Genomic DNA, 23,244 nt, shown 5'->3' on the forward strand with positions numbered 1-23,244 from the left:
TGACTTTAGAGATTCCCCGTCCCTCCCCACCCCCTCAAGATGGTACTGCGTATTTTTAATCCATTCAATCCCAACATGAATACATTTCATTTAAACGCCAGGTTTTAAAAATTTCGAGCTTCAGTCATCATGTACATGAAAATATTCCCCAGTTAACGTTTTCGTTCTTCTCGTCACGTTTCGGTTGACAGCGAGTTGATATGGAAATGAGATATTAGAAGGTGATCTCACTTGAAATGAAAGAGGTTAAGACTTTTGAAAGTAAGGTTGTAAATACCACGTAGAGAATTTAGGAAAATATTTATTGAAATCTTAATTTGGAGTTGTATCCAAGGTACTAAAGCAATAGTTCACTGTGACGTCTGACATTTGTACCACAGTTAGTCTTTTTCTATCAAACTAAATAAGACCGCACTGGTTGTTCTAAGCAATTTATACGCGAAACCGCTCGGAGGTCAATAGTTCAGCCTAGGGTGTATGTGTGGAATTCATTACTACACGCGAATTGGCGTGCTAAGGTTGTCTGAGAACACGTCCGGAAGAACGGCCGCACCACCTATCTACTACAGGCTGACATATTTGCAAAGATTATGCAACGACAAGTAAGATCGAAAGAAAATCCATGCTACGAAATGAGCAGGGCTCATGGAACTCCTCGTAGCCTTCACAAGGCTGATGGTGACAAGGAAAACAAAACAACCGGAAAGGCTAACCAAACGAAACCAAAGCCCACACCGACTATAACGGGGCAAAAAGAACTGGAGAAAATTGTCGAGATTCGTCAATTCGACATGAGTTACGATGGGCGAGTATACGAAGTCATCCCCAACTTTGACGCCAAGACACTTCCAAAAGACAGACAGCCACGGTTCGGGAATGACCACAGGGACGCAATGTACGACACATTGAACACGATAACACAAGCAACGCAACAACAAATGGATTTATTTCGTCGTATGATGTATTTCATGACGGTGCTCCTCTTGATAGTCTTTCTCACAGCTACAAGCAGCCTAATCTTGACTGTCATGATGCTCATGTCGGACAACACCTTGAGTTCGAATCAGCCCACTTCCTCGCCAGGTATGTCACTTACCGTCAATGACATGCGAGTTGCAACAGTACGATTATTGTATCAATCAGGTCATTTAAGGACAACCCGGCTTGTTGCAATTGCCTTTAATAGTCTATAATTTGCACGAAATCAGACATTTTGGAGTAACGTTAACTAAATAGCAACAAGAGGTCGAAAAACTGAAAAGTTGTCAACGATCGCTATTTTTAAATTGGCCTTTTAGTAAACAAACTCGAAAGACCAATTCAATGTTCCTGTGTGTGAAATGTGGTAGTTGATCGAAGCAAGGTCTCCAAAAGGAAGATGCAAAAAAAGATATTTTTTATACGTGACATCGCCAAAACTGTACATTTATAACTTTCTTTTTATCTATTTATATTAAGCCGTTATTTTAACGTATGGTCAATATCAGTGTCATTGATTACTGATTGTGAAGATTTCTGTTTACAGCAGAATGCTTCGTTTTTAGCCGAGAAAAATCGTTTTGAAATCTGACCTGATCTGAAATGTTACAGAAAGTAACACTTTTAGCTTCTCAGTTTTATATATTCTAATCACTTGAAAACGATAACTTTAACATATGGAACTGAAAACTTCTGTCATTGGCAGCAGTTTCTGTTCTTCTTGAAGACCCGCCACGTGGCAGAGTAGCAAACTAACACAAGAATATAGCGGACCCATACAAAGTTCTGTAATTTCTCAAATATTGCTTTTTCCACGATTTGCTTGCAGTAAACACTGCTAAGCTAAAATTTTGGCTGTTTACTGTTCCCCATCTACTCTAAAATCTCCGAATTTGTTGGTGACGTTTTCAATAGATGCACTTAAAAACGATCTTGTCATTTTAGTAAAAGCGATCCATATTAACTTTCGCTTGAGGTTAAGGTCAATTAGAGCGGAAGCTGAGGGGGCCATTCTCACAAGCAAGAAAGCGAACAGTATCTGGCTCCATTCGCTAACAAAACGGGTAGCAATTATGATAAACATTGTTGAAAAGCTTAGAAAAAGCTGGCGTAAAATTTGAATCCCAAATATTTTCATGTACATAATGACTGAAGCTCGAAATTTTTAGCAGCAATTTCGGTGGACCTGGGAGTTTCTCCCGCTTTCAACAAAATATTTATCCACTTTGCGGAGATCTCGAATTTTTCTGTTTTTGTAGATCCTTTGTACCCTATCCAGAACTAATACCCAAATTCCAACTGAGTCCTGGAGGTGGGGGTGGGGGGATCGGTCTGTACCATGGCGGATGCATAGTGAATGATAATCATTGGAAATTTTTTTAAAACATGACCTTTGTGGAAGTACAAGCGCGAGGAGTAGGTCTCTTGTAATACTTTTCATGAGTCCACAAGAGACCTTTGTCATTTCTCAGGAATTTTCTTTTTACTTTGCTTCTGATTTTCTTAAATGTTTTATCTACTGCTGGCGAATTCTGATCCTTAAGCTGGGACTAGCACAGCTCGAAAATCCTTAAATGACCTATATTTTTCTTTATCACGGAACAACATTGATAGAGGGTCCACAATAGGGTTCTCAGATCCCGCTTTCCCGCCCATTTTTTCCTGTTAATCCCGCCATCCCGCCCTTTTTTGCCTGGAAATCCCGATCCCGCCCACTTTTCAAAGAGGCTTCTGCGTTAATTATTAATTTGCTACATTAACAGTTAGTTTAATTATTAACTCAGAAACTTTGTAAAAATAGATATCGCATAAAAGATCAAAAAAGAATTCAATGGGTAGCATATAAGTAGGCACAAATGATTGTAACGTTTCTTTCTGTAAGCGGTTTACCGTTTTGTTTTCTTGTATTCGCGTATCAGTGAAAGAAAAAGATTGTTCATTCCCATATTCAAGAGATGGTCCGTAAACACACTTGATTGTTTCTTTCAAAGCTTTCAGCGTCTTCACTTTTCTTGAAAACTGGCCTTAGAACGTTTCTCTCTGACTGAAGGCATTCCTGTTCGCGCATCCTTTTCGTAATATATGGTGACGCAATTTATAATGTCGCATACTTCATTCGGTAAATCATTGCGTGACTTTGGCGCTCGTTATCGCGGCGTCGCCGCTTTCTTATCGCGCTCAAATTACTTAAAAACGTGACCGCCAAGCTACGCAGGCTACACAAATGATCGCAATAGGACTCAAAGAGCTCATACAGTCTTATGATACTAAACGATAATGAATACATTTAACAGAACCTGACAGAGTACAGAGCCGTTACTATTCACTCTGTCATTACTAGAAACCTGACACAGCTGTACGCACAAAAGGTTCGTTTCTGCCAACTTGTGTTTTTTTGCGCTGGTCAATGACAATTTATGAGGTCACGTAAGAATTGAAATCCCGTATCTCGCTCTGTTCTCCTCTCGAATCCCGCATCCCAACACCACAAAAACACGAAATCCCGCTCCCGCTCGTAATTGTAATTCCCGCTTCCCACCCCTGTTTTCAGCTCAAATCCCAAATATCACGGCGAAAAAAAGCCAAATCCCGCATCCCGCCAAACCTATTGGGGACCCCATGATACTTTCATCTAAACGTCACTTTGGCCATATTGAATTTATCACTTAAAGTAATGAAGTCGGAACTTCCTCCTTCTTTGCGAACTGAGTCTTATTTCCTTTTTCAACCTATGTGACTAAATGGCGGTAAAGATGATGAAGTAGCAAATTTGAGGATAATCCGTTAGGGAAAAACATCTGATGCCTTATGCTGCTGACGTTTTGCTCCATTCTTTCTTTAGAAACTACAGAAAGTACATCGACCAGATGTGGAGAAAGTGTGTTACTCCAAGAGTTAAAAGTGAAGATATCAGAACTGGAAGAAGCATTGAATCTCTCTCAGAAAGCTATAGCAAACTTAACAACTCAGGTAAATGCAGTTAAACATGTATAAATTGAATTCCGACCCCTAGCTACTGCAGAGAGAAAAGTATTACCCTGAAAAAAAAAAAAAATTGCAAGAATTGTTTACATTTTGTTTCCTCGCGAACTAGTAACTTGTTTTACACCAATCCTTGAAAACCTCACCAATCGCGATTCTCTGTGTTGTTTTGCAGGGATCAAAATGCAGCCAGTGCACAGGTCCGCCGGGTCCCACCGGCCCTCAAGGGTCACCAGGGCCCATGGGACCTAGGGGCTTCAATGGCACTAAAGGAAATGAAGGACCAATGGGCCCTAGCGGCGTAAACGGAAATCATGGCGCACCGGGCATTCCTGGAACCCAAGGACCAATGGGCCCCAGAGGTGTAAACGGCTCTCAAGGCCCGCCAGGGTCCCTTGGAATTCAAGGACCAATGGGCCCAAGAGGTGTAAACGGCTCTCAAGGCCCGCCAGGGTCCCCTGGAGATCCAGGACCAATGGGCCCTCCTGGCAAGGCACTACAGGGTAGCTCTGGAGCCTGGAATGTTAGTCGCTGTCAGCACTGGAACAGCACGACAATTAAAGAGACGGCGACCGACGCAAAGGCTACTGTGCGAGAAGATGCCCATCCGGTATACCTGATAGTCAGTTGACTTGTTTAGATATACATGTGTACTAGGACACACAATCAACAAGCCACAAACCAGCGAAGAGCTCGAGGTCGTTGAAAAAAAGAAGCAATACCCTGTTCCAGGCTCTCCGTCATTGGGGACGATCGAAAAGTCTGGTAGAGCCGCTCGTCCCGCGCCCGCTTTTTCGATCGTCCCCACTGACCGAGAGCCTGGAACAGGCTAAAGAAAAAACAACAACAACAACAACAACACCAAAAACGGCCCAAGAGGCTAGACATTTTCATCATTCCGAAAACATCTGCACAACGCCCGTCGCAGCGTTATCCGTGAAAGGACTGCGTACCGTGTCTATAAAATAACTCAATCCTCTGTTGTAACAAAGTTTTAGCACTTGCACAACACATCCAGTTATAGATCCAATAGTTTTTTTTTTACGCATGGATGATGAAATCAAGGTGACTTCCCTTTACATTGAGATCTGAATAAGGTTTGTGAGACATGCTTATGTCCTCTTTTCAGGGCATGAAGATTGTTGGCGCCACGTGTTCAGCAAAAAACGCAAAAGAGTACGCTTTTCTGGGAGGAGAAATTGACCCGAGCACAAATACGATTGTCTACAACTGCGAATGTCAGAAAAAACTTCATGCTGTTGGTAAATTAGTATGCGTTGTGTATTACTGGATCTGCCCCTTTACCGGTTAAAGAGAAGTGCCAAGTAAAAGCTTGAAGATGATTGTGTATATATCCTTTAAACTGCAGTGCTCGGAATTCATTTTGTTGCACTAAGTAACTGATCATTCATTGACATAAAGTTTGCAATCTATTTCTTCATAGAGTAGACAGGCAAGGCCACAAATACCGTGCTCGTAAAATTGCTTAATTTACAAACCATGTTTCCATTTACTAAGAAACTTAAATCTACACAGCGAGTAACCAAGTAGTTAGTGTTGTTTATAGATGTGAATTGGAATAGACTATTATATATTTTAACACTGAAATTGACGATTTCCATGCCTCCACCTGATACTCACAAGCCCTACAGAGTTATAACCGTCTAGTTGCTCACTTGATCCATGGCTTAGTGATGATGATTTTTAAATTGCTTCAAGGAGAGGTTGGCCCCTCGTGAAATGAGCTACCAGTGCGAAGCTCTACGGAAAAAAAAGAAATAATAATAATAATAATAATAATAAAATGTATTAAATACATTTTAGAATTTCGAAGAGTACAAAAACGCGTTTGTAAAGGAGCATCTTCGCGTTTTCATAATGTTTATCTGCCAGTCACCACTAACACAACTGAAGCACTCGGAGAGTATCCGTGACTCGACATTGCAGGATCAGTATCAAGACAGTAGAAAGCCTTCTGATTGGCTAATTGCGAATTTGAGTAGAGTAATATGTTTTATATCTACTATACGAAAACTATCACAGTAACTATTGAGAATCTTGTTCAGCTGACATGTCCGTTTAATTCAGCTTGCGCAATTCATTCAATGTAAAAGAGGGGCACATTTGTGGGCACATATCTCATTGACAAAATTACTCATGGTTGCTACAGGCATCACTTTTCAAAATTCCCTGACTTTTCCCTGATAAAAATAAAACTTCTCTGACTAAATAAATACAAAATGTCAGATCTAGTAGCAGCTATTAGCTTCAACTTACAGCCGTCCTTTTTACACCTTCATTAAGACTGATAAATTTTTGACAAATTTTCTTTCTTCGTTAAGGAAAAATATCGTTGAGATCACAGTGACGCCAAATGTTTCTTCCAGCCTTCAACGGTATTAAATCAGCCGTGTTACGTTATTTCAATTTCCCCTGACTCTAAATAAAATTCTCTGACTTTTCCCTGATCTTGAAGACATATTGTTTTGACCATTTCGTGACCTGTGGCGACCTTGTTAGTCGGAGAGGATGGTTATACACTACTCGTCCCTAGTCTCCATTCGATAAGAAGCAGAAACCGAACAAAGACTTAAGAAAAGTTGGGGTTTATAGTAATACCGGTTTGCTTGAACCTTTTGTGTCAAGTATATAACAGCCTGGTATGAATTGTTGGATATTATTTAGGTTCTCAATCGTTTCCTTCTAAAAGTTGTACATAGTTGTACATAACTTAATGCCGATGACTAATTTCCTACTAATTTCCTATCAATTCATTAATTGACTTCGTCGTAACAATGTTATGTCGTAAACAATATATATATATATTAATCACACCAAGGCAAATTTCGACTTACTTTAAATGTTCTTTGTTTCCTATTTTTTAAATAGAGCAGTATTCATTGACGTAGTTATGACAATCTTATAGCCATATTCGATGTACATAAAATACATAGATTGTTTTTCTTTAAGATTAGGGAAGTTGAACTAGCGCGACGGCTGTTTTGAGAAACAAACTAACGGTTTTTTAAGTATGCAGCGGGATTGTTGCAAACCATGTACTGGAGAACCGTTAAACTTCTGGTTTAGAACCGTGTTTTCGGCCAGCGTTTTCATCGTTGTAGCTTTGATTCCCTAATATTGACGCTCGGCGACTTTGTTAAAACAGTAGAGAGGTTAAACAATAACGACAACGACCACGAGGGCAACGCCTAGTACAAAATGAACCAACATTTTACCTTCGAATTTCGCAATTGTCTAGATCTGTTAAGTGCGTCTTTTTGTCTCAGAACTTGTTCAAGCTAAATATGTGACGGCATCGTTTAATTCCGAATGAAAATACGTCGTTCGCGTTCTCCAAACTACGTAGAACTTAGCCATTTCACGTTGTTGTTGTGCAGGGGACGGCAAAGAAATGTATGACGCTTTATAACGCACGTGCACAGTCATTGTTCCACCCCTTAAACTGTTTGTTTGGTGACGTTTTCGTTGCCGTTGCCGCCGTGGTTTGCTTTAGCTCTCTTGTATTCAGCACTATGGCTGACTTAAAGACTACGACTAATTCTACTGGTTAGTTTTGTAACGAATTGATAGCTTTTAATCCATTTATTTAAAATTTGTAGGCTTGAAATGCAAACGATTGCAAGTACAAGTAATTTCTTAAGTGACCACGCTGTGAAAATATCACGGCGGAAAAGTTAATAATGAGATTAACAGACTGCATGACTATTTATCAACAAAATGCATTTCCAAATCGTATAGGAATAACGTATAGCAACTTATAGGAATATTGTTCTGTTGCTTAGTATTACAGAGTAATGAAGTTTGTTAGGTAGATAGCTATAAGCAAAGTTAGAGTAAAGTATTACTGATTAATAACTAGAAGTTAATGTAAATCATCATTATTATTATTGTATAATTAATCAATCAGCAAACAAATACACGATTGCAAGACTGATTGAAAACATTTTCATTTTTTTTTCTATTATTTTTACTTTTTATATTAAAGTTTGCAAACTTAAAATTCCTCGCAGATTTAAGCCCTCATCTATTTTATTATTCACGCCTGTTTACTAGGACTATAATATCCTCCCTTTTCTTTAAGCCTGCGGCAGTTTATTAGCGTAAAGCAGCCCTTTGCATTGAAACACTGCAAAGAGATTTAGTATTCGAAGAAGTGTTGTTAAATAAGTAGACTGACCTTTTCATAGGACTACAAGGATTTTGCTACTTCTTGTGGTCAAAAGGGTGCTACAATTAGCAATACAGCTCTGCAACACCCAATGAAAGATATTGAAAATTGTTCAAGGGAGGGAATTCGGTGGGTAACACCTCTAAGGCCCAGTAGTACCTGTGATGTATGCGATCCCAGTGGGCCTTGATTACCAGTTACACCTCTAGGGCCCATCGATCCTTGATGAGTCCCAGGGTACGTATACTTCTAAGGCCCATTGTCCCTTCAGTTCCTTTACAACTTTAAAGCTATGACGCCTCTTTAATGTCAAAATTTTTCATGAATTATTAACTTATTGTTAAAATCCTAAATCGACTTTTAGAACCATGCAAGAACATGACTCCTCCAATTAAACGTCGAAATAACTTTCGTCGATGAAGCAGTATGTTGTTTTGATGGTGTGGTGGTTTAGCAGTTTTTCGTTTGTGTGAGGTAGATCGAGTAGCATTGGACACAGGGCCCGTTCGCAGAATTTCTCTTTTTTTTCTCCCTCCTCTTCCTTTATTATGGCTTTGGATGACTCGACAACAACAGACGACGAGATTTACAGTACTTGAAATGAATGGGTTTCAACGGTTTTGATCTTGGAAACGAAGTAACTATAGCCCCTGAAGCTAAGGAAAGTTAATAGACTTTTTTTCTACTGGTTGGTTTGTTGCCCCATTTCAGACCATGTGATGATATTCTTGGGAATTACTTTCACATTTTCAAATAGTCGTGCGCATATGAAGAAATAATTTTTAGATAAAAAAAAAAACAATTCTCTAGAGAAAATCAGGTGGTCTGTAATGGAAAACAAACCGCCCAAGCGGAAAAGGTCTGTTAGCAAACCTTTAGCTGTGTTTCATTTACCAGAAACTCATTACATCCGAAAAAGGTGTTTTCAGTTATAACATCAGAAAAAGAGAGCAATTTACTCGTAACGATCATTTGTTTTGAACTCACGATTGCTCTCACTTTAAAACCACAATTCGCATGATAATCAGTTTCACGGGTGTCATTAAAAACCTGCTTTGTGGGAAAGTGAAGTGGATCAACAACAACAACAACAACAACAACAGCAACATTAACACCTTTGAATTTCATGATTATACGTGGAATTGTTTTCAGTCGAATTTCACTTGTTTTCTGATAGTAAACTAAAATTCATTTCGAAGTAAATGTAGAGTAAGTCACTACCCTTCAAATTAACGAGCAACCTTGTGATATCCAAACTCAGCTTGAAGGATATTTCACACTAAAGGAAAATTTTCACGAACAAGGAAACCTTACTTAACTCATATTCCTTTAGCTTTCGTACATCAAGGCAGTTGGAGACACCCAGTTCTCGCTACGATTGGCATTTAACCCAATCCCTTAAGACAAATAGAACTGCCTTTGAAACAATCGACTCTCATTGGCAGCCTTCAGCTGTCTAGACCGGACACACTTCAAACTTCAAGCGCTAGCTGAATTGTATCAGAATTAGTTTTTCTCTAACAAAATAATTGCATCAAATATCCCAGAAGAAAATAATCTGACTGTAGCAAGACCTCCGTCTTGGCCGTTAAAAAATCTGTCCCGCGACGAGTCTGATAACGATCGACTTGCATATTCAGTGAGCTATCCTCAAGTGACTCAAGTCTCCGAGGTGCAATTCCTCCGTAGGAAAAACGATGGTGACTGGTATATTTACTCACAGTTCTTAGCGCACGAAAACCTTAACAGCGTTCATAAAAACGCACAGAAACGTTATACAATCTTCAAACCTAGGCTACTGAATGTCCTTAGTACAGGGACATACATTGTAAAAACTTGTTTTTCTTTGTGTCTTTTAGGCTGTGTTAGGTTCGCAAGGCCTTGTGGTGAAATGTACATCCACCATCCTTTTTTTTCCTACGGTGGATTGCTTTTCACTTTAATACCAAACTCTGTTTACAATAGAGGCTTATAGAAATGTTATATACACATGTACTTTTACGATAACAACCTGCAAGAAGTTGTCGTCGGAAAGTAATGATTTATGCAACGCTCAATAATAACTCGGATAAATCCACAACATGAGTTGCTTTCTATTTCTTACCCTGGGTCCTTGAAGGGTACAAGTATTGATAAAGCAGATCATGTTCTGTTGTTTTTTAGTTTTGCACATTTGTTGACGACAGGCGGTGGTCCAAATGGCAAACCAGCAACCGCAGTTGTAGAGGCTTCAATTCAAGAATGGACTGCTGTTGACGACTTAATCATCCACGCAAAGATCAACACGAACTAAAATATATTCCGAAGACGAAGTGGCTTCAATTTCTTGCACTGAGCCCTCTAAGGGAACAAGCATGGAAATGCAATCTGCTGGATATGCTAACGGTCAAATGACTCACTTACAGAAAATTTACGAGATTACAAAAAGAGAAATAGGAAATGGAGTTTACCACGATGAATTAAGAGGTGATAGAAACAAGAAGTTCAACCTACCAAAGATCGCAGATAAACCAGGAACGATTCAATGATGAGAATGACACAGGAAACACATCAGCAGGTGAAGTTTTTACGTCGCTTAATGTGTCTGATGGCTGTGTTATTGGTGATGGTCTTCGGGCTAGCCATAACTGGCTTAGTCCTGGCGTCTCCAGAAACCGTCAGCACGAATCAACCCACTAGGTTCACCACGTACGAACTCGTTCACTTTCAAATCACTGAGTTCACGGATTGTGCTCTGAGCAAATGACTCTGATTGCTTCAAACATGTTCTTGAATAGCATACGCTCTCTTTTTCTTAAAAGAATATTTTTTTCTCCGGGCCAGGATGAATATTCATATTTTTCTATCGATTTTATGCTGAAAATAGTCTTGTGAGTATTCTTAGATTATAGCGAATGATATTTCCGTTTTACCAGCTTCGATGGCGTTGAAGTAATTTTGGAACCTGATATGACAGATATCGGGCCTAATAGCAAAAAATATCTCCTTGCAGAAACATTAAAAGGTCATTGGTGTTGTTTGGCTAGTTTTGTGATTTAGAGAAAGGCAAAACTGTTATACGGTTTGGTTAAAAGCATGTCACTGAATTGTATTAACACATTCAGTTAAACACAAAATCATATTTCTTTCAAAATCTCAATCTCAGCTTTATTCTTGAAATATTCTTAAAATTTCTCAAATTGCAGCCTTGATTTTATTGTAAAAATATATTCTCATTAAAAAGAGTGTAATCCTGTTGGGTATGCTAACTAGTAATACATGATACTAAATCTACAACTTTCTTCAAATTTGTCCACACGTGGAGAGAGAGAGAGAGAGAGAGAGAGAGAGAGAGAGAGAGAGAGAGAGAGAGAGAGTGAGAGAGAGAGAGAGAGAGAGAGAGAGAGAGAGAGAGAGAGAGAGAGAGAGAGAGAGAGAGAGAGAGTGAGAGAGAGAGAGAGAGAGAGAGAGAGAGAGAGAGAGAGAGAGAGAGAGAGAGAGAGAGAGAGAGAGAGAGAGAGAGAGAGAGAGAGAGAGATGCTTCAAGATCGATGAAAGTGAAGATTTCAGAGCTGCAAGATGCATTGAATGTCACTCGCTTGCAGTTGGGAGATTTTAAGTCCGAAGATAAGACGCACAAAAAGGCGATAGCAAACGTAACGATTCAGGTCAAGAGGTTCACTTCAAAAAAGAAAAAAAAAAAAAAAAAAAAAAAAGGAAACGAACATTACCAGGAGCCATAATCGGGGACGGAGACTGCAAGCGCGCCATTTCTAGTATTGGGGCTGTCCTCATGATATGGAACAATTTTTCTATTTTTAGAACAAATTGCGTCATCGCCTGCGGCACACGCGCGTGCATGCTGCGAGGATTTTTTCGGATGTCGCGCGAGGGAAGTGGCGTCCGATATTCCCAAAATTTTTCATGTTTTTGGCCCACAACTCAACGCGTTTACGGCTGTTGGAATTTTGCTTAAGTATTTTCGTCGTAAGCTGCTCCAGTTTGAGTGAAGTAAGGCAGTGTCGAATTTAGGTGTGTTCCGCTTTAAGCTTATATATATCGCTGACCAAGTTGTGTTCCGATGCTTCTTTTACATGAGCAGTACATTACTCCACTTTAAATTTCACATATGTTGAAGATTAACAGCTTTTTCATGACACAGCAAAAAACTAGCTAGATATATTTAGATATAGCAGAGTTTCAGGACTTCATAGTTTCCTAGCTCCTCTTGCCACATGCTTGCGAGGAATTTGCCAGTCTATCGCGACCGAAAAGTGAAAAATTACAAGTTTGAGTCTCGCCTGAATTGTAAGCAACGCTTGATGTTTTATCAAGGCCCAATAACTTAACGTCCGTAGATATTGCTCAGTTTTATTTGTGTAAAAATCCAGTAAATTGCCTGTTGTCGATGAATGAGAGCGCCCGCCGATGCGTGCTTTGTACAGTCAGGAAACATGACAAATTGTACTTCCGCCGCACTTTCGTGTGAAAACGTACATCGAACAATAACTCTATAGTTTTTAAATCTGTTTACGATTGATAAATGTTTGAGAACATATTAAAAGCTAAGCTGAAAATATGTGGATAAAGCAGAAATAATCAGCAAAGTTACGATGACGCTTTCTTTCATCAACTTCGAATAACGATTTCGATTTTGTTGATCGAGTTATCAAAACTCCTTGTCTATTTACATTTTCGCAGTGTAAAATTTCACTCTGTTGAAGAAACACACGATGTTAGTAGCCTTTTTGCGTTCGTGAAATTTGTTGCAGCATCTCAGCACAAAAGATAACGAACCAAATCTTTGTCAAGATTTGTTGACAATTGAAAACACCGACTCGGACTTGAAAGTGCACGAGCTGCACTATGCAAATGAGCTACTTGTACGCGTCAGACTTTCCTTTCAAAAACTTTTGCAAACTCGCCAAACAAGCAGAAACAATAAGAAACCATCAAAACAGGTTTTGGTTATGATTAAGCATTGTCTGAGAAACTTACAAATTAACTCGATACCAGAGTGGAGAGTTTTCTTGCTATATTCTTAAGTCTGAGCAAACGCAAAAGCATACGCGTAAGCTTACAACTAGCGCGAGCAGATCTTATTATTCATTCCCAGCACACGATCGAAGTCTTGTTTTCGACCCTGAAAAACCCACCTTTTCCGTTAGCGCGGAGTATAACACTACATATAAGCCCCTGGTTCGTAGTCCCTGCCTTATTCCCTGCCATCGCTGTGAAAAATACGCATGAGAATCTCTCAACTCTTATCACTTGATCACGCAACGTGACAACATCCACGCGGGAGCCCCCGACATGTGCGTGGATCCGCGCGGATATATGACGTCAGGATGGCGCAAATTGTCATAAAAATAGACAAATTGTCCCATATCATAGGTGCGCTCGGATCCCAAGACTTACGGTCTCCGTCCCCGATTATGGCTCCTGGTATTACGATTTTTTCCCATTGTCCAAATCCTCGATACTCATTGCTTTTTTAGTTAGAAACTTTCCCAGCTCTTTGGAAACCATATAGTAACAACACGAAACGCCTCTTGTGTGTTTGGCAGGGAACAAACATCAGCCAGTGCGGATGTCCACCGGGTCCCTAGGAAGCTATCGGACCTCCTGGCACTTAGCGCTCGCCAGGGCCAAGAGGACCTATGGGCTTTAATGGTTCTAGAGGACCTGAAGGACCAATGGGTCCCGGGGGTGTTAACGGCTCCCGGGGCCCATCGGGAAGCCCTGGGCCCCAAGGACCAAGTGGTGTAAACGGCTCCCAAGGCCCAGCAGGGAGTCCTGAGCCTCAAGGACCAATGGGCCTCGGTGGCGTAAACGGCTCCCAAGGCCCACCGGGCAGCCCTGGGCTACAAAGACCCATGGGTCCTAGTGGTATAAACGGCTCTTAAGGTGGCTCCATAGGATAATCATTTATGGCGTTGCGCGCGCAAGTGTTATGTTTTGAATGCTGTTTTTGCATTCGCTTTCACACCTAGTCCTCTCAAACTTATTACATGTAATAAGCAATGATTAAATAGTGTTTTGCTATCATCTCTGTTAAAATTTTGGGATTTAGTGTTAAGGTGGTATGGTACCCTCAATATGGACCAAAAAGTTTGTTTAAATATGGTAAAGAACGATCAATTGTGTGCTATTGCACTCAAGAAGAGAAATTAAATTTATAGAGTTTTACTCAAAATGGTTGCTGTGGAAACCAGCCACAGCCTTTTGAAGTAGTGTTTTATAGTATTGACGCCAACACTTCCTGCTCTTTTACAAAACAAGAATTGACTGTCAAATAAGCATATCATGTAAGTTTCTGTTTTGTTCTGTGATATGAACCTAAGTTTTGACAGTTAAGAGCATGTCCACCAGAGGACCAGGCAGAGGTGATACATGCCATCTCACCGATTTCAGTGAAACTTCGCCAGATTGAAGGGCGTACCCAGTAACTCAAAAATCCAAAACGGTTCCACAATTGCAATTTTCCGGGGGGAGTTACACCACCCCCCTTCGTTTTTTTCATAAATTTCTTTAAATACTACACTAAGTAAGGGTAAAAGTACGGGGCTCTTAAACCTGAACATTTCATTCAATTCAGTTGTGGCTGCACATGAGTGTAGATACGTCCTTCGTGAGTTATATACGGGAGTTTCACGTAATTTGATTGATGACCTGTCAATCAATGTAAGTTAATAATTACCCTTGTAAAATGGCATAGCAAACTATGGTGATTTTGAGGCCAGATATCTCCGGTGGCCAAGTCGCTCCCAAAGAGATAGCTATATCACGGTTCAGTTCCACCTTTGACCTGTACGAATTATTAAAAAAAAATTTGGGACCTGCCATTTTTTGTTCGCAGATCGAGCTCAAACCCTGCACATCTTGCACAAGATTTTAGTTTAATGACTAACATCGTAAAAGTTCCTGTATAAACCGCACCCGCAGATAAGCCATAACTTCAAGATGGACGCTCAAATATTAAAAAGTAACATAAAGACAGTAAAGTTTGAAGTTAAGGTAAAGTTCTAATTGGTATAAAAACAAAGACAAACAAGTGCGGTTTCAGAACTCTGATACAGCGGTTGTTGCGAGCCTTAATTTCATATGCATTTAAAAGTCTTTAGATAACAAAATTTCACTTGTTATACCTTCTCGTTTTCCTAATTCACTCTTCTTAAACTTGAGATGCTCTCTTGATAACATTATCGCTTCGCTGAAACACTCCAAATTCGTACGCCATATTGAAACGATACGAATTAGTGCTTAGTAGCCAAGCTATTGAAATGTGGAGAGGAGTCTGGACATCACAAGACGTTTAGATGAGTCGCTGCAATACTTGGATACTCTGTGAACTCTCATGAAGATAACTTGATAGTAACTGTGTAAATTTTCGCTCAACTTATATGAGTAGCAGTTGACGAACGATGTGGATAAAAACTGAACGTGTGAAACGTGACATCAGAGGGGTTACAACAAAACACTGACCCCCGGTCAACTGACGCTCTACTTACCCCCTTTACCGACCCCCTCTAAAATTCACTGGAAATAACAATGAAAGAAAAGTATACACGGAGGCCAACTTACCGAAGGAATACCGCACAGAGTGTTATTACGCATACATAATGCGTATGGGCCGAGCAATAAATTTTCACTTGCGTTATATCGTTTGCACGTTCACTTTGCGACTTGAGAACATCCCGGCATAACACACACACACACAAATGTTAACATTTTACCAAACATTTGCGGTTCTGACGGGCAAAAAAAATTGATTGAAAGGGAGAAATAGTTTACTATTCCTACTGTAAACATTGTCACTGATGCGCCAAGGTTTCTTGCTTTGTTTAGTTGCTGGCGCAAAGATAATTATTTGGCGTCACGAAACATCACAGTTCATGTTTCACTGAGGTTTTTGAATAATAAGTTCAAGTACAATTTCATGACCTTGAACTTGGAACAAAGAAATTAACCTGACATTCCCTGAAAAAGATTCAGAAAACTATTACTGCAATAAGCCGAGGCAGAAAATTACGGACATTATATTTGTAGTTACTGTCCATTTTCAGCTAAATAAAACATTTTCTGGCCTTGTTTATTTCAAAATACGTTTCCTTCTTTTTAATAGCATTTCTTAACAACTATTATTAAATATATTTTCGTGAAATTGTTCTTGAACTTGTTGTGTAAAAACTTCTGCGAAACATGAACTGTGACGTTTCGTGCGCCAAATAATTATGTCTACACTAAAAAGTAAACAAATTTGTCGGGGTTTGTAAGTGGGGCCTTAGCACAACAAATTCTTTTTCTTCGTGACCTTTACGTTGTGAAAATAATGTCTAATCTTTCTGTTCTTTTGCCTCGCACTGTGACTCTCACTGCGATATTTCATCTCGAGGAAACGAGCTTCTTCCTCTGAGCTCTTGGTCTAGAGATATAAGTGCTCAGCTTCGACAAATCTCTGTATCCCAAACAAGTGTCTTCAGAGAAAGAACTAATTCTTGCACACGTGGGGTTGTTTGATGAAGGCGACCGTGACTTCCTCGATCAGGTTTCCTCAAACATCAAGCTCCATCAAACGTCGACTGAAAGCGGCAAAGCAATATCTTAAGTCAGATTTTTAAGATCCATAATTCCCAAGAGGAGCCCTGTGCCGACCACTGTAGCGTGTATGCCCTCAGCAGTGGACAGACAGTGATCATCGCGGGACATGCCAGCACCAACACAACATCTGCTGTGATCGCTGTGATGACTTGAGGAATGTAGTCATCGATATCCAGTTAGCCTTTTCCTCCTCTGATGTACATTTCAAGTAAAATGTGAAGAGCCTATTTCCGTATTTTTTGCATGAACAGTTCAAATTCTAGTGGCTCCGGTTTCAGAAAAAAATAGCAACGTGGTTTCTTCTCTTACTTCAATGTCGCAGTGATACAGACAGACGAAAAGAGCTAAATTATGATGTCGAGAGCGCTCTACCTAAGCTGGAACAGTGGAAGGCGCACATTGTGCGAGCTGTCCTCGAAGATGCAGCCAAATCCTTCGTGATCAATCATCTATCAGCCAATCAAGCTCTCCTAATCATGGACTGGGCAATGAAGTTCCTTCCCATGAGTTTCAGAGAGACCCAAAGAGACTGGTTTGGGAAAAAAGGGAAATCCTGGCATGTGACGGTAGCAATCACGAAAGATGAAACTGGCAGTGAAGTTAAGGTACTCGTCTCACATTATTTACTCGAATAAATGCCGGGTGAGGTAGGGTGCTCCATTTTATCTTGTTTGCTTCTAATAAAATCTTTGGGAGATAAGCTAATCGGATCAAATACCCAAGCCTGAAAATCGCTCCGGTAATAGCTACACGATCGTGACAGTGTAACCGAGTCATGTTTGGTGGAGATGATGAGTTACTCTTTTGCAATTATTTGCAGACAAGGACTTTTATTCACCTCTTTGATGACTGTAACCAGAATTGGTTTGCTGTAGCATCTGTCCTAGAGCACACATTAGCAACTCAGAAGGGACTAAAGCAACACCTTGTAGAAGCCTTTCTGAAGTCGGATAACGTTGGGTGTTATCACACCGCTTTTCTGTTGCTTTCCTTACCAAGCATTGGGAAGTGCAGCGGAGTTAGAGTTGCACGCTATGACTTTAGTGAACCACAGCCGGGAAAAGATGTATGTGACAGTCGGATGGCCTCAATAAAGAGTCACATTAGGCGATTTGTGAACGAGGGAAACGATGTGGTAACCGCAGCTTCTATGAAGGCAGCGATCGAGTCTCATGGCGGCGTGAAGGGTTGCTATGCGTCGGTCTGCAAGGTACAAACTACTTTGTAGACGATGCAAAAACACACTATGACAGGCGTACAGTCCCTGAACAACTTACCCACGAGGAAGGAGGACTGAGGGCATGGCGGGCACATAACATTGGACCTGGAAAATTCTTCACCCCAGCTATGCTGGTACGGTTTGGTACTTCACAGGGAGCAACAGATCTTACCATTGTATTACCATTTGGAAGACCAAACGAGGAAGTGGGAGACAGCGGTGAGACCTGTAGCACCATCTCCTGTTGAACCCAACCCCTCTCGGCCAGATCCAGCCACCCAGTTTGAAGAGGAAGAAGATGAAGACAGGGTCCCATTCGCTTGCCCCGAGGAAGGATGCATCAAAGTGTACCGGTCATTTGCTGCTTTGCAGAGGCATCTCGATGTGGGGAAGCACCTTATACGACTTGAACGTGAGACTCAATATGACCAGGTCAAACGCAAATGGGCAGAAACCTGCCAGTCCTTGGCTGGTCAATATTTTCAATCTGTGCCTACATCCTCGGTTGCAGGCGCTGCCGACCAACCTGACAATCAAAGCGTACCTTCTGCAGAGGAAGGGTGGCCCCTCAAAAAGGGCAGAAATGCCGTAAACATCTCCGAAAATGTGAGATACTATTAACGGGAGGTGTTCCTGCTGGGGGAAGAGACAGGTCAGAAGGCTAACCCGGGAGATGTAGCAACGCGCATGAAGGGCTTGCGGGACAGTAGGGGGAAGAAGAGATTCCAGAAAAAAGAGTGATTGACCACTATGCAGATTTTCCGCTATTTCAGCAGGCTATCAACCCTCAATAAAAGTGGTAGACTGCTTGGCGATACAGTTGCAGCATCTCTCGATGCAGATGACGATGACGATGAAGATGAAGATGAAGACGGTGTTTTGACAACGTTGGCCACTGCCATCCGAACAAGGCAACAGATCCGGCGAGAGTTGGAATTGTAGTGACACTGAACTTTTATGAATATAACTTTTTACAAATATCAACGCTTCCATTTTCTACGTATTAGTCGGTTTCCCAGTTTTTTTCATATCATGTTTTTTCCTATTTCACTTTTAAATGCATAAGTTGTAAATAAGCAGCGGGAGCTCTGTTTGTTTAATGATCGACAAGGAGGCTCAAAAGTGGGTCACGCCATACACCAGGGACCCAACCATCAGTACTCGCATTAGTTTGCTCAAAATGTTTTCGGTGTAAGGATTTCTGAGTGGTCAAGGCGAGGAAGCTACAATTCAGCTATATAGAGGTTATTAAGGTTTTAGACAGACGTGGGCTCGGGCGTCTGGAAGCCAACAAATCAATACACTAGTCTACCTCGCGGTTGTCAACGGCATATTGAAATATATGCACAACAGCCAGGTCCTGACACGAATCCCTTAGGATTTTTCGCAAGAAAATCAATGTGAGCGACAAATCACCTGTCGTGCTAGCTTCTAGTACCACTTTGTAAATGACTTTGGGGGAAGTTTGCGTGATATATTTTCAAATCATCTACCTGAAAGTCAGTACCAGAAATAATATGTAGGTAAAAACTCTAACTTTGTTAGTATTGTAAATAGCGAAAGAGTATTGTGATTATTGTTGAGCCAATTTAATTATTTTTATCGGTATTGTAAGTAATTTTAGTGGTATTAATACCGTTGGCAATAGCGTTAGAAAATGTTGAATATTTGAGTATTATAGTGTACTGTTAATCCTTTGTGATTAAATTATTAGCATTGTAAATAATTATCATTATCAGTTCTTCTTTTAGCTGCGACTACTATCACTTTTATGGCAGTATTCATGCATTGAATTATCCAAATCCTCGTCTGCGTAAAGTTTTTCTCCTGCTGTAGTTTTCCAAAGATCTTGATAGTGCGTAGTATCCCTCTAAGGTAAATAGGTGGTCTCTTGTGTGTTGTGATGCCCAGACTCCTCTCCACCTTTCAAAGCTTGGCTACTAAGCACTAATTTGTATCGTTTCAATATGGCGTACGAATTTCAATGTCATGGAATGTTCTGGCAAAGCGATAATGTTATCAAGAGAGCATCTCAAGTTTAAGAAGAGTGAATTAGGAAGACGAGAAGGTATAACAAGTGAAATTTTGTTATCTGAAGACTTTTAACTGCATATGAAGGTTCGCAACAACCGCTGTATCAGTGTTCTAAAACTGCACTTGTTTGTCTTTGTTTTTATACCAATAAGAGCTTCACTGGAACTTCAAACTTTATTGTCTTTATGTTGCTCTTCAATATTTGAGTTTCCATCTTGAAGTTACGGCTTATTTGCGGGTGCGGTTTAGACAGGAACTTTTGCGATGTTAGCCATTAAATTAAAATCTTGTGCGAGATATGGAAGGTCTGAGCTCGATCTGCGAACAAAAAATAGCAGGTCCCAAAATTTTTTTCAATAATTCGTACAGGCCAAAGGTGGAACTGAACCGTGATATAGCTATCTCTTTGGGAGGGACTTGGCCACCAGAGATATTTGGCCTCAAAATCACCATAGTTTGCTATGCCATTTTACATAGGTGGTTATTAACTTACATTGATTGACAGGTCACCATTCAAATTACGTGAAACTCCTGTCTATAATTCACGAAGGACGTATCTACACTCATGTGCAGCCAAAATTGAATTGAATGAATTGATAAGGTTTAAGAGCCCCTTACTTTTACCCTTATTTAGTGTAGTATTTATAGGAATTTATGTAAAAAACGAAGGGGGGTGGTGTAACTCTCCCCAGAAAATTGCAATTATGAAACGGTTTTGGCTTTTTGAGTTATTGGGCATGCCCTTCAAACTGGCAAAGTTTCACTGAAATCGGTGAGATGGCATGTATCACCTCTGCCTGGTCCTCTGGTGGACATGCTCTTAACTCTTATTTTCAGTGCTTTTTACAGCTTTATTTGGAAATAACCTTATTTTTTTACCACACCCAGTAGACAAATCATCTCATGTCACGTGACAGACCTTAAAATGTTACGATTTTTTGGTTTATATCATCACGACACTATTGGTCTTTGATGAGCCCAAGTTTCAGAAATTCTACGTAAAAACCTTGCAAAGTAGAAATGTTGGCGCGAAGTCAGTCGGTACAAAAGTAAACTTTTGAGAAAAATGCACTTTAAGTTTCTTACACGAAGTATTAAGCATTTAACGAGCCACAAATTTTTTTGGGGGGGGGTGCAGATTGGATCTCGGGGGAGGGGGTGCAATGGTTGTTCTATTTTGCAAAAAGTTACCGCAGTTGTTGGAAATATTCCTTGTCATAAGGGAAATGAATGAGCCTGTGATGGCAATTTAAGGCAAAGCTTTTCACAAATAATTATACCAATCGAGTTGCGCATGTCTTAAAAGTTTTTTCTAAATAGTTTCGTTCATATAAGTTAAAAATAATCTATATTTTTGGTCACGTTCTTATAGTAAACAGTCGTTGTTATGGCCGTTGCCACGTGAAAAAACTTATACCACTGTGTACTTTCCTTAAATTTCACATTCATCTGGGAGGAAATTCGGCAAGATCGTTTCAAAATGTTTTTGACAAGTCCTCAAGGGTCTTAAGTCTTGTATTTTCAAGAAATTGAATTTTTCATGAACATCGCCATATTTTAGGGTACCATACCACCTTAAATAATAAATGCCCAAACAAAAGTGTTTTTTACTGTTTTTATGGCTTTATTTGTGATTTTCATGAATTTCCTTCGGTGAAATCTTCCAAAACTTTTATATCACATCGCTTCGAGCGGGATACGAATTTTAAACACGAAAAAAAGTAGGGTTTGTAAGGCAGTTTTTTCGATATTTTCAAATTTTTGTCTTTTACCGCTGCAAAAAATCCGGTCTTATAGATTTCCCTGAAAAACGAGCTCCGACTAAAGTAAAATATTTCCTACCAATCTGCCAAATTTTACGGAATTTCACCGAAGGAAATGCGAGAAAATTCACTGTCAGCGAGTTTGCTTTTTGTGCTCATGTGACCTAATAAAATATCGAAAAACACTGACGCGTTCCTTTGAGCGAACGCAGATTACTTCCTCAGCGCTCGCGCGATCGTAAAACTATAGGGAGCCACCTTAAGGCATACCGGGGTCTCAGGGGCCAGTAAGCCCTCGTAGGTACACCGCCTCGTCTAGTGAAGGTGGAACGTGGAATATAAGTCACTGTCAGTACAAAAACAAAAAGGAAGCTACACCGACGTTTGGAGTATCTGCTGTCGCGGCAATTACTTTGCGGGAAGATGAACATCCGGTGTGTACTTACTATGTACTTAAACAGCAAATCGAACGCAGTACCCAGTGATAATTGGAGCATTCATGTAATGAATATAAAGGCGATTAACTGGACAATGTGTCCCAGATTGATCTCAAAATGACAAGCACCAACATTTTAACAAAACACGCACAAAGTCACTGCGATAATATGGGACGGGATAGGGTTTTTTTTTTCAAAATTCTTTTTAACGTGAGTAGACGTGCGATTGTTATTAAGTGCAGTGATTTTATTTGTGTATATCAGCTCCTTCAGCAGGTCTTTAAGAGTTCCTTAATCAAATCGCTTTCTTTGAAGGCCGGTTATGCCCTTGGTGAAAATTTTGATTATTTCCGTTTCAGGATATGAAAGTTATTGGTGCTACGTGTTCAACAGAAAGAGGTTTAGAGTGCGTTTTTCAGGATGCAACATTTAACTCGATTTTAAACGCATTGGTTTACAAATGTGAAAGGAGAATCTTCGCTGTTCACTGGTCCTGATAACATGGTGTGCGCTATTCATTACTGGATCTGCCCCGTCATTAGTTCAACATTTCTAGCAGCTGATTCGGAACTAATCAACTAATGACCGTGTGAATTCAGTTCTGCAAATTATATTCTCATTGGCTACTTCAAGGTCACATGACATATCACATTGAAACTGTTTCCCGCCATAAGTCTCGGGGCAGGCGACATTGCAAAATCTAAGACGTCAGCGGGTAGAACCTGTTTGTTTCGTTTCCCTGACTCCTAATATGTGCACAATTCATTGTACAACATTTATCCAGTCATTAAGTGTTCAAAATGATCTTGGTGGAATTCAGTCAATGTGCACATTTCTCAGAACTGTTTTTACTCATTTGTTAATTATCTGCCAGGATAGGTAAAGAACCGAAACATCCATGGTTAAGTTTTTCCATTACATTTTTTTCAACAAAGTTTGTATAAAGTGTGTAAAGTCAATCGTTCGAAGGAATTGAAATAAATTAAATAACATTGCGAGGACAACTTTGAATCCTTGGAATTTCCGTGGATACCTTTCTCAGCACGCGACTAAAACATGCAC

At 40.1% G+C, this 23,244-nt stretch overlaps 1 protein-coding gene and 1 pseudogene across 1 annotated transcript; both read left to right on the forward strand.

The window, feature by feature from the left end:
• The first annotated feature begins 443 nt into the window (after window positions 1–443).
• LOC110052258 (uncharacterized) lies at window positions 444–7,981 on the forward strand. The gene is made up of 4 exons (XM_020758372.2): window positions 444–1,083; window positions 3,821–3,948; window positions 4,136–4,570; window positions 5,090–7,981. The coding sequence occupies exons 1-4, from the start codon at window positions 591–593 to the stop codon at window positions 5,270–5,272; spliced, it is 1,239 nt and encodes a 412-aa protein (XP_020614031.2). The 5' UTR covers window positions 444–590; the 3' UTR covers window positions 5,273–7,981.
• Window positions 7,982–17,401: 9,420 nt separating this feature from the next.
• Window positions 17,402–18,894, forward strand: LOC149110750 (uncharacterized; annotated as a pseudogene).
• Window positions 18,895–23,244: the final 4,350 nt, after the last annotated feature.

Source organism: Orbicella faveolata, unplaced genomic scaffold (assembly GCF_042242905.1).
Source record: "Orbicella faveolata isolate gen_17 unplaced genomic scaffold, um_ofav_v1 contig_24, whole genome shotgun sequence".
In the NCBI taxonomy this organism is placed as follows: Eukaryota; Metazoa; Cnidaria; class Anthozoa; order Scleractinia; family Merulinidae; genus Orbicella; species Orbicella faveolata.

Coding starts and splice junctions, on each gene's coding strand:
- LOC110052258 (XM_020758372.2), top strand. CDS start 591: ATGCAACGACAAGTAAGATCGAAAGAAAATCCATGCTACGAAATGAGC. Junction 1,084..3,820: donor TCAGCCCACTTCCTCGCCAG/GTATGTCACTTA, acceptor TTCTTTCTTTAG/AAACTACAGAAAGTACATCG. Junction 4,571..5,089: donor TGCGAGAAGATGCCCATCCG/GTATACCTGATA, acceptor TCCTCTTTTCAG/GGCATGAAGATTGTTGGCGC.